This window comes from Xiphias gladius, chromosome 1, assembly GCF_016859285.1.
Source record: "Xiphias gladius isolate SHS-SW01 ecotype Sanya breed wild chromosome 1, ASM1685928v1, whole genome shotgun sequence".
NCBI lineage: Eukaryota > Metazoa > Chordata > Actinopteri > Istiophoriformes > Xiphiidae > Xiphias > Xiphias gladius.
The window spans coordinates 22,768,720-22,780,916 of record NC_053400.1 but is presented as its reverse complement, the minus strand read 5'-3'; the positions used below and the strand labels follow the sequence as shown (position 1 = coordinate 22,780,916).

The 12,197-nt window shown below is 39.4% G+C and overlaps 1 protein-coding gene across 1 annotated transcript in view; it reads left to right on the top strand.

The window, feature by feature from the left end:
- Nucleotides 1–11,706, top strand: part of cdh16 (cadherin 16, KSP-cadherin) — a 28,212-nt gene extending 16,506 nt beyond the window's left edge. The window contains exons 11-17 of the mRNA XM_040136553.1: nucleotides 1,487–1,678; nucleotides 5,434–5,675; nucleotides 5,815–5,945; nucleotides 6,786–7,025; nucleotides 9,662–9,778; nucleotides 10,445–10,561; nucleotides 10,818–11,706. Of these exons, the coding sequence (XP_039992487.1) occupies nucleotides 1,487–1,678; nucleotides 5,434–5,675; nucleotides 5,815–5,945; nucleotides 6,786–7,025; nucleotides 9,662–9,778; nucleotides 10,445–10,561; nucleotides 10,818–10,918 (1,140 nt within the window). The 3' untranslated portion in view covers nucleotides 10,919–11,706. The remainder of the gene's footprint in view (nucleotides 1–1,486; nucleotides 1,679–5,433; nucleotides 5,676–5,814; nucleotides 5,946–6,785; nucleotides 7,026–9,661; nucleotides 9,779–10,444; nucleotides 10,562–10,817) is intronic.
- Nucleotides 11,707–12,197: the final 491 nt, after the last annotated feature.

Genomic DNA, 12,197 nt, shown 5'->3' with positions numbered 1-12,197 from the left:
TTGCATCATAATATTCTTTGTGATCTAGTGATTCGGTTGAGCAAGGCATCGCTAACGCGGCGGTCACAGGCCCAGCATGAAATGGGACAATGGTTTGCCTCATTTTGGTGTGGCTGCTGGCATGAAAGTAAAATAGGCTAAAGATAGGCAGTTGCAGAAAATCCCCTCACTTCCACCCACATGTGCCGCATAATAGAGGAGAGAAAATTCATGAGGGTTGGGAGTTACGTGGGAGAGCCATCATGCTGTGAGAATGGGGAACCAGTGTCTTGCTGTTCTTTCTGTTTGAGTGTTGCACTGAAATAGTGTCATTTAAAGACTGCGTGGACATTATGAGCTGTGAAGGACCGTTTTATTTTGAGCGAGGAGGGAAGGTACTGCCTTTAAATTTAACCGCGGAAATTGGCCGTAAAGCTTCGACATGAATGTCCAAACCGATAACAGAAGGCAACTCCGGTTGTCTCCGTATAGCAGTTAGCAATTGTACAATATATTTCTTTTCTAAAAATTTGTCGTCTTTATGTCCTTGCTCCATCCAGTTGATACAAACTAGCAATTGTTGATGCTACATGCTCATTTTCAAACAAATGCGCGCACTTGCTCAGCTAATTGCCAACACAGCGACACACACACACGCACGCACAGGAACCACAAACGTAGAGGTGGAAAATGCTCTTGAGCAGGTCACGCCCGAGTAGTGCAGCTTTTTCCATGGCGATGTGAAGGCAGCGCTATAGGGAGTGATGTGGGAGGCGAGTGATGACAGGACTGGGTTCAGAGACGCTGTGGATGGGGCAGCCAGATCAGAGGCATGGCTGCTTCACTAGAGGACATCTGTGAGTGGCAGATTAAACGGCTGTCTAAACACACAGAGGTGTGTGAATAAAGGTCAGCTAACACCGGGAGGGCAGGAGGGGGCAAACATACACCCATCAACCACAACGTGAAAACAAGATGCCAGTTTTAATGTCATGGCTGATCAGTGTATACTCACATGTAGTCACATATTGTCACAACCGAAAACTGAACAGACATCTGTGACTTTTATCGGTGACCACAAAGCTACAACATCCACAATTCTCTGGCAAAACTTACAGTGGCCTGTTACTGAAAAAAGTCTCTAATATTATTAGTCAATGTTTAATGCAACTGTTAATGCAGAGCCAGTATATATTTTTGTAACCTTTTTGTGGGAGCTACATTTTAGAATTGTTTGCTACAAATGGTGTGTTTATAGATTAGAAGAGAATATTGTCGGATGCATTGGGGGTGTCCGGTCCTGTCCAAGCTGGGGTTTATGTGAGCTGACTGTTTGGAGACCACTTTGTAAAATCTGTTAAAAGAATTGCTAATTAAATTTAATTTTCTTCAAATGCATTCCCATACATAGGCACACTTAAGTGCATTTTTTACATAGGAGTTTTCTTGTCGATAATTGGATGGTTTCTGCTCAGTGATCATACATTTTCTGCCTCCGCTGCAACAGTATGGCCCCTTTCACATCCCAGAGGACGCTCCAGTGGGCACCACAGTAACAGCTGTGCTGGCAGGGGATGCAGATGTTCGAGGAGGAGACAGCTGGCAGGTGGACTACCGTTTAGAGTCTGGAAACGAGGAGGAGGTCTTTGCATTAGTGACAGACAAGCAGACCAATGAGGTCTCACTTGTGCTCTCGAAGGTGAACAACACAATACATCCTCCAGTTTTTGTACACACGCACACACACATTTTCACCGCCTTATTGATAATATAACAGACATACCAAGATCAGCTGAGACAAACCGATTCAGATCATAAATGTTAGTTGTCGTCTCTTTCCTGTCCAATTTTTTGGCATTGTGGCTTGTGTATGTCCTTGGTGTCTGTGCGGTCCTAGGAGATCATTCAGTAGCTGGCTTTGTCAAAATAGCAGTCACATTTAACTCATGTTATTTTAATGAGGACAGGATTTTGTTATCACAGTATGTACATGTGGAGCACCGACGGAAAGGTGCGAAAAGAATATTCCAAAATGTCAATACTTCAGTCAAACGTGCCTCAAATAAAAAATGAGTCCAGGTGACAATGGAATGTTTTAGCCTAATAATCTCTCCTGTCCTCAGGGCGCATCACCTTTCGCCTGCCTCCTATAATCCAGCAGGGCGTTTTAGGGATGCGTGGGGGAATGAGTGTGTGTCTGTCTATGTGCGTGGGTGTGTGTTTTCGTGTGTACCCTCTAATGGCCTGGTCTCTATAAGAGGGCGACGCAGGAGACAGTTTATTATTTTCATCCTCTCTGTGGGAGTTGACGAATGTGATTGAACTATGAGTTGCACAAGGTCCTCTGAGATAAGGCAGGAGATGTCTAACAGCTAAAAATGGTTCTTGTTGCATTGCTTCAGTTTAACACATGAGGATTTCTGTTTTTTAGAAGTGATATACAGTCAAAATCTTCTCTCTGACAAGCTGTGATTAAAGCTCTTGTATTGACCTTTTGAGGTATTACTGTAACTAAATTTGTACCACTAGAAGGGAAACTTCTGTTTATTTAGTTTACTCTCCTAAAAATTAAAGCCTAAATCCTTCACAAGCAAAGCCCCAAGTGGATTAAAATGCAGCACCACAGGGCAGACACATTTCATTATTAGAAATTACACACTGCCCAAGTGAATAATTAGATTGTGTGAACACTAATGGCAGTTTACCACACAGGCTAGAGGCTGCCGATTGAGGTAAATGTATAATGAACCAGGGCAAGTGAGGGGAATCTAATCAGGGTGGAAGAACCGTAGACATCAGACATTTTACATCACATATAAAACCATTTTGTGAAAGAAAAATGAAATGAAACTTTAACTTGAAACATTAAGTGAGACAAGACTCGTAACAGTTCAGTTAATCACATCAGTTTAACGTTAACCATTAATGAAGTAATGAATGAATGAATGAAGTTATCACCAAATAAAACCTTAGTACAGATTAAACTATCACCATCTAAGTGGGTGAATCATCAGTTTAAAGTGCAAATTTTGTAATTTAAGAAAATCCGTCATATGACGTTAGAAGGAATAATGTGCTAACTTTAATCACATGGTTTATTATATGCTTCATTTAAACCCCTAACTAAAAACAGAACAGTTGCAATTATATCTGATGAGCCAACAGTGCTGGACCAGTTCTGTTTTATAAGGAGGCAGGTAAGACATGATGTCACAGACAAACTGGCTTCTTAAATTTGTGAATTCAACTCGGATTAATTTCCATGAATCTGCCCCATATAAAAACCAGAAATTGATTGGCGAGATTAGGTTTTAGAGATTAAGACTTCTAGAAAAAGGCTAATTCAACATTATGAGGCTAAAGTCTTTGAACAGAAAAATTCTGACTCGAAAGGAAGGTGAAATTAAGAGTGTGTGGAATCATAGTATCTCATGTAATGGTAGTGTAGTTATTTAAAGCGGCTATAATGCATATTTTAAATATTAACAATGGATCAAATTGCAACGTATACGTGAAAGGGGTCACTGGTTGTGACAAACCCGCAGAGAATTACTACGTGATCCAACGGCTCCCCTCAGCTCTTTGGAGCTTTTAAGCGTCCTCCATCTCATTATTTTGGGTTTCTGGCCCACAGCTTCACTGTTGTGGTTCACCCTCACTGCTCTCATAGTGTCCTTTTCGGCAGCAGCAGGCAGCTGTTTCCAGTCAGAAATCTCAGAAACCCACTGCACGCTACCTGCCCAGTGATGGACAGACAAAGTTAGCGACTAGCTGGTGAACGTAGTGAAGTATTTAGCAGCTAAAATGAGAGTGACTAATCTCTACATCTGTTGGATGTTTAAATAAGCAATTGTATGCCAACAATTGTGTCATAACAACTTGAAGGATGATAATATGTCAGTGTTTTTTTTTCAGCATGTTTCAGCTGCACTCTAATGGCCAGAAAATAAAGTTATTACATTTCTAAATAAAATTTTGAATGTAATGTATTGAATTATCAGTAGCACAAGTGAGACAACAATCAGATGCATGTCAGAAATATACAGTATACACTATGATTATTTGTTTTACTGTAGAAAGACGTTTTGGAGGTTTTTAAATATTTGGTAGCACTGTAAGGGTTTAAGTGAGGATAAGGTTGATAATAATAGTTCACTGGTACTTAATTCACATTTAAGGGTCAAAGAAACTAATAATATAACAAAAGTAGTATCATCATGTGTAGACTCTGAGAAATATAATGGTTCAGGTGACTGACTATAGCCTCCAAAGTCCATGTGCAGCTTCTGGTGCACTGATGCACTCTGAGTAGTTTGATGTGTCACTTCCAGTCAACAGCAGCACTCATGCACCCTCCAAAGTGTTTCTTCTCCCTGGCAACAGAGCGGCATGATGTCAGGCAACGCTGGTTTAATAATATCTTGTTTTACGGACAGACAGAACACAATTAAGGTAAAAACCTGACAGAAAATACACGCTTCAAGGCAGCATTCATGAGATTACATTAAAATGATCAAATACATTAGAGATTAAGATAAAATTTGACTCCTTTGCCTTTAGTTGGATACTTTTGCCTCTACAATGTGTGAAAACTTGAAACGTCTGACAAGTATTCAAATCAGTCACTGCACTGTAAACACTATAATAACTGTGGCTAATCTTTCCACACCCTGACTATGAAACTACGTTTTTAATCCGTCAAACAAAGTAAACAGGTCACAGTTACTATATTTAGTGTGCAAATTATGGTAATCCTATCACTTGAAATCTACTACTCCCAATTTTGTTGCAAACGTTTGGCCTCAAATATAGTACATATTGTACATCTCAGAGAAGAAGTAAAAGTTGAAAAGTTTATGGATAGATTCATTTGCTTATGCAGGATGTTTTAACTCTTTTACAATAAAGAATTTATATGTCGAACACCCTACAATGTCAACATCATTTCATATACGTATGTCTAACCGTCATACAAATCTGCTAAGCAATGTATCCAGTTTACTGGAGACAGGGGGCTGCACTGTGTCCCTGTCCTGCTTGCAATGGTGACATGCTGTTTCTCTTTAACGTGTGGCTTTTGGACTGTCTGGCAGTGTCCTTATAAAATGTAACTGATTCCAGAGAGATTCAAGTACTACCTTTAATTTATTTCATCAGCTGTAGTTCTGAGAGGTTCTACATTTTTTAAAGTAATGATGATCTGGATTTAATCTTGGGTTACTGTCATTTACACCTCCACTGTTTTGGGTTCTTTTTGGGTGAACTGGCCCTTAAATGTGATTCTCCTACATTGTGGCATTAATTTTATACTTTGCAATAATTTTTAAGAATTTCAACAAAACTCTATTAACCCATATTGATGGTAACTCTTGTAACTGAGATCATATCACCAATCATTTTTAGAAAAATTACATATTTTGTCATGCCTCTATGGGTGTGTGTATGTTTTCACAGGTGTTGGACTTTGAGCGTGAGAGTGAGTACATCCTGGTGCTCAGCGCTCAGAACCCAGTGGCTCTGGTCCGAGGCCGATACGGACCTGCATCAACAGCAACGGTCTCTATTTATGTCGATGATGTGAACGAGGGTCCGATTCTGTCTCAAAGCCATTACGAGGTGACCGTCAGAGAGGGCGAGGAACCAGGAAGGGTTATTGCCACCATACGAGGTTATGACCCTGATTCTCACCCAATCAGGTAAAACCTGGGATTGATTAGCCCATCTATCAATAATTATCTAATTCACCAGTTCAGAAAGACGGTCATGAAGTACCACAATTCTAATTTTACAGAGATGCACGTTTTTTTTGTTTGTTTTTTTTTATTTTTGGTGCAGATATTCTCTTCAAGGGGACACCAAGAAATACTTTTCAATAGGCAAATACTCTGGAGAACTAAAGACTGTGCAGGCCTTGGACAGAGAGGAGAACAGCACATACACCATGGAGGTCATTGCAGTGGATGGACGTAAGACCGCTTTCATCATTATTAATACCACACAACTATTTGATTAAAGGGGTATGTGCTTGAGGACGTGTTCCATTCATGTGAATTATTAATTTACCTACATGTTATTCTGGGTTTGAAAATGTTGATAATATGATTTGATCTGTGGATATTTTACATATTCTCTTAAATGTGACAAGCCATTGGTTCAAAATGATTTTTCTTTCTACTGAATAATCTTTATGTTACTCTAACTCTCATATGCTGCTTTGCACATTCTGCACACACACACACACACGCACACACACACAAAAGCACACATGCCTACACTTACACACATACTGTAAGTCACATCTATACAGACAGAGAGTCTTAAGAATACAGATGTACAAAAAAAGGAGACAGGACAAAGTTGCAGAAGAGTGAGATCAAGAGAAATCAATATGAGTGCAAGAGAACAGAAAACAATCCAAATAACCAGCAAAGAAGGTTAGGCAAGGTGAAGAATTTTGCTGCAATGTACTGAGTGGTGTATCATCATCCAGAAAAAATATAACATTCAAATCTTGGCAATGAAGCTGCGACATCTCTTGCCCTCTGCTTCTCACAACAGCTGCTTTCATTTTACAGAGATTACCTTAGTTTGAGCATGGTAATATAATAATTGAGATATGTATTCAAATTTGTTCCGTACACAGCATGTCAATGTGTAATAACCTACTGTACTACAACTCCGTGTATGTCAACTTAGTCTATAGATTAGCAAAGCAGTTATTATTTGTGAGTATCTTGTGATTAAGAGGACATGTTAGTTTTATATTTTTCATGTAATCTTTTTCACATCTCTTGTGTCCCCCCCAGGAAACTCTTCCCTATCTGCGTCCACCCTGGTGACTGTCCAAATCCTGGATGTGAATGACAACAGTCCAGTGCTGGTTGGAGACTATTCCTGGAAGTACCTGTGTACGCCTCGCTGGGAGGACCAAGCTCTGGTGCTGGCCTCACGGGACAGTGATGGACCACAGCATGGAGGACGGCTCAACTTCTCCCTGCGCAGTGATGCCACAGTTCGACGTAACTGGAAGCTAACACCAATCAATGGTGAGGTGGACGCAGACTAGGTGAACCCAGTCGACCCACAGCATACGGTATTAAAGTTATGATTCACGGTGAAAAGAGAGGAGAGGCAAGTAAGATCAGGCTGTTAGGAGAAGCTTCTTTTCTACATTGATTTGGTAGGTTAAACAAGATGAGGTTAATTGTAGCCAATCAAAATCAAAACAAGCTTTTTATCAACTATCAAAGTGGACACATTTATATTGTATTAGGTGTTTCAATTATCATTTGGGTTTTTCAATCAAGTGTTTCAAGTATCAGTTATGCCCAAGTACTGTGGTCTGATTTTGATCCAACATGGTCTCAAAGTTGGCCAGAGTCCTGCAAAATACGTGTAATTATCAACCCAAATCCAAGCCCACAAATCCTAACCAGATCTGGCGACCACGGACAGCGTGGGCCAGAGCTGGCTTACAATTTGTCCTCAGTGCCAGAACACAGCAAGCTGCATTGAAACTTGTAACATGCCATCACAGTTACTATATCAAATATGTTTGATTTTTTTAAATGACTTTAATACGGATAAATATATACTATATACTATACTATACTATATATTATCATGTCATCTGAGATGGTTTAAAATGGATTTATGATTCTTTCTACTAGTATGGTCCAAGTAAACTGCCGAGTCCAGTTTTAATAAGAATCAGCCTACTTCTAAATAATATGGAGAGTAAGGAAAGTGAATTTATTGGTGAAGACAGGTTGATATCAACTAGCCACAAGGCCACGCAACGTGAAATTACTGATAAATGAATATTTTGGATACATCCAGTGGACACAGAGCTTACCACAGTGTGCTTAATGTTTTGAGTTACTTTGACTTATGTGAATTAAAATGTGTCATGTGTCATGAGTAGATAGCCAAAGAAACAGAATGATCTGGCCCTGAAGATGTGTAAATTCTGCTTTCTTCCTGCATCATTTCGTATGTGGGATAGAAGATAAAATGTAATTATCCTTTTTCTGCACTTGTAAACTGCTAAGTTGTAAACTGCTAGTGTTGGGCTCATTTAATGCAAACTATGTACTGCTATGACGTCTATCATTAAGTCATTCAAACAGCTCAACCACTTCCCTCTCAGGTTTTTTTTTTAATCTCCCTCCTTCACTCCCCTGTTCCTGTTGGTATTGATTGAGCCCAGCTGTAATTATATCATCTGTGTAATTTCTTTGGCGTCACCACTGGGTTCCTGCCAGCTAATGGAGGCTAAAAGAGGAATCTCCCAGAATGCTTTGCACCTGTTCGAAGCCAGTAATGGTCGTACCAATAATGAGTACTTGTGCCAGTATAATGACAGTTATAGAGTTGCCCGTTTGTGTGACAGACACAACCACAACTTCACATGAAAAAAAAACACGAGTGCATGTGTGTGTGTGTGTGTGTGTGTTTGTGCATGTGCATGTGTGTGTGTGTGTGTGTGTGTGTGTGTGTGTGTGTGTGTGTGTCTGTGTCTATGTGTTTGTGTGTAGCATGGCCATTCATCTCAAGCCTTTCAGAGGCTCTCAAATGTACCATGTTCAAATGATTGACAGTTCTTTTAATGCAGAAATTCAGTTAATGAGAGAGCACACTCTTATTCTATTCCATAAGTCCACTCTTACTAGCTGTTCATAGCAGTAAGGAGAGAAATGTGATCCAGCCTGACTGTAACTCATTTCATAGCATTGTAGTGTAAAAATGCTTTTTGGTATCACAGTCATCCAAAATAGTTCTGGGCAGTTAGCTGGTCACAGATCCTCCCTGCGAAAGATGTCCCATCAGAGGCGAAACAGTGCAGATAGAGGATAAATACATTAACGCCCTCTTGAGAAGAACTGCACAGCTTGTTCCTCCCTGGCTGATAAATGGGACTTGAAGGGGATGATGGTGAGGTGCAAGCGTAGAGTTTAAGACCCTCTGTTAAGGGTTCAAACGACTTGATAAAACGCTTCTAGTTACTGGGCAGGTCTTTTACGTCATGCAGCCAGGCGTGTATTTTAGACTGATTTGCAAAGATAAGATAAAGAGTTTCAAACACTCCAGACCACTCCAGACACACAGCTGAATTAGCCGCCCTCATTCTGTGTGTTGTGTAGTTATGCAGTTGCATGGATGTGTTTTTGCTTGATTTTTGTTCCTTTGTTAAGTTGTACGTGACGACTTTTTCGTAAAATCTGGACATACTATATGTATCAGTGTTGCAGTTCACTCCTACTCGATGTAACAAAACGTTTAGCTTATTTAACAACTTATAAGAATTTACTTTTCTAAGCTGTGATGCACTGGACAGTGCACTAGCTCGTCATTTTAGTGCTGCACAGGAATCAATGCTTTTTGTGCATATGTTTCTCACTCCACCAAATACAAGTATCAGGCAGTAAACATGTATTTATTTCTCTAACGTCATCAAAAGTACAACAGACTCCAGTTTTGAATTTAGAGTTCAGGGTTCTTCTGTTATGTCATTATGGCTTTGATGATAAGCAAATTTAATCAAAATGTAATTTAAAAAAAGAATCATAATTCAAGCAAAATGAGAAAAGGCTTTTGTCTGTTTAGTAATTTTATAACGAAAGTTTAATCAAATTTTGATGTGTCATTTCCTTAACCAACAAGCAAGTGTTTTGTCCTTCAGATACTCACACCAACCTTTCCTTAAACATCCCATACCTGGCCCCTGAGGTCTACACTGTGCCCTTCACCATCTCTGACAGCAGCTCCCCTCCCAGGAGCACCTTCATAAACTTGCCAGGTAATGCTGACATTCCTGCTGATGAGCCGAAGAGAGCACGGGGAGGCTGTGGGACAAGAGCGGAGGAACAGTCAATGGAGATCAACTCCTGTGTGCCAGCTTGTCCTAGTTCTGTTCTTGTTTAGTAATGGTACAATGGGGCTTTACAAATGATTTTTTCAGGCTTGTGATTACACAGCTCTCTCAAGACTGTGTTCTGCCAAATATAACCTTCTGACACCTTATATACATACCAAAAACAACATATAACTTCTCATGCACAGGTTAGGATAAACCATATCGCTAAAAGAATGAGCTGTGTAGGTGTACGGAGTGCTGTCCATTGGTTAACCTCCTGGGCCCCTCTTGCAAAAAATTCACTTGTGAAAATGACATTTTGTGTTTGCCCCTTCTACATGAAATTCATTTTTCATACACGATGTATAACAAATCTGTATAACTTAACAAATCAAGTTATACTCTCCAAATGCATCTTCCATTATTTATAAGTAAAATAGTGCTTTTTAGCTATAACTTAAATTTTCTTCCAAACACCAATCCTAAACATAAGACAGAATTTTTTCAGCGAGTTGTATTTCCTGTTTAGTCAGAACTACTCTGCTGTGTGATCTTAAAAAGCCCTGATCTGTGAGTTGTTTTGGTTTTCTATTTTTCCTCTCCTGTTAGTGACAGTGTGTCCCTGCAACATCAGAGGGAACTGCAAAATGGCTGCCAAGCAGTTGCAGGGCATGCCAACTCTTCAGTCTGCAGTGGGCATTCTGCTTGGCACCTTTGCAGTCATAGGTAAGCAGAGAGGCCGATGAAAACAGTTTTAATGCCCGCTAGAGCACATCGTAAACACCTGTGCAAATGAGAGTGCATAATGCATAAGCTCCACTGTACGTAGCATTTGGTAGTCTTTGTTGTTAGTCCATTGTACTAGATTGCATTTTCCAAGGCTTCGTGTACTGTTTATATTCACCATATTTTACAGACAAATAAGCAATAACACAGCAATGTTGTTGAATATCTCAGTATTTTATTTTTTTGTAAATTCCAGGTACTATCCTCATTGTAGTATTTGTGAGACTGTCCTACCAGAACCCCAAAAGGCCGAGCAAAACCAACCAGGAGAGAGTTCCCCTGAAGATTTCGATCTGATTAAGGCGATACTGTATTGTCTGGCCCGCTTACTCCCCTGGCCAACTGGACTAATGTAACAGCGTTTCCTCCAGGGCAACGAATTCATCAAGTGACTGTGAATGTCTAATAATGTATATTTCAGTTAGTGGGTAAAAGTTCAGAAGTAAACTGACCTGAAAAGTAAAATCACAAGATATTTTAGATGAGTCTGTTTCTGTGCCTGGGACATGATGTCGACTTATGTTTTCAGTTTGTCATTTTTTATTGCTGTAGACCTGTTAATCTGTTTCAAGATGGTGAATATTTATTATAACAGAGTATTAGGGCCATGGTTAGGAAAACAATTGAGAGATCTCGAGAATTAATTCATAATATTACAAGAAAAATGTTGCTCTTTTTTGTGAGTGAAGTCGTAATTTTATGAGGAAAAGTTGTCATTTTTGAGAAAAAGGTAACATTTTGAAATTAAAGTCATAATCATTTTAAGTGAAAAGGAAAAAGTTGTAACATTTGGAGTTTCAAGTCATAACTTTAAAATGGCAGACTTCTTTCTTGTAAATTTTCTACTTTATTCTTGAAATATCAAGACTTTTTTTCTGTTAATATTTCAACTTACTCTCAAAATCTTTTTCTCCCCCAAACCTTGTCCCTCATAGTCTGTCGTAATTTAAACTGCATGTACCTGTTATTCATTAATGTTAACACATCTGGTCATTGAGCCATGTTGGTATTTCTTTGAGAATTAATTATGATAAGTTGTTACAAAAAGATCGTTGTAAAACCATAAATTAGAAGAAACATGCCTGTAAATGCTTATGTGGGACTGTAACACATCAAGAGAATTAAAACAAGTTGCCAGCACCACATAACTGTATAATTTCATTTAACTTAAAATCTCCATATCAATACTTTTGTTCTATTCATTCTGTCCAAGTATATATGCATGCATTGAGCCTCTCATACCTGTAGCAATGGATTAGGTCATCGCTCATTTACTGCATGAAATCTTTTCTTTTCTACTTTGTAGCTACATGCAACCTCGCACAGTATAAACCATAACACATTTAATTTAATGAGACAGCCTGAAATTGTCCTGTGTGTAACTGCATTAGCAGTGCTCTCCAGTCTCTGTGATTAAGGCTTTATAAACGCTGACCCAGACGACCTAACGGACAAGCAAAGCTATATTCAGACCAAAGTGTTGCTATGAATAGCTCCACAATTGAAGGTCCGCTGAATGACACTCACCCCACAGTGTCCGACGAACTAATCACCTTCCATTCACAAAAGACAAAGC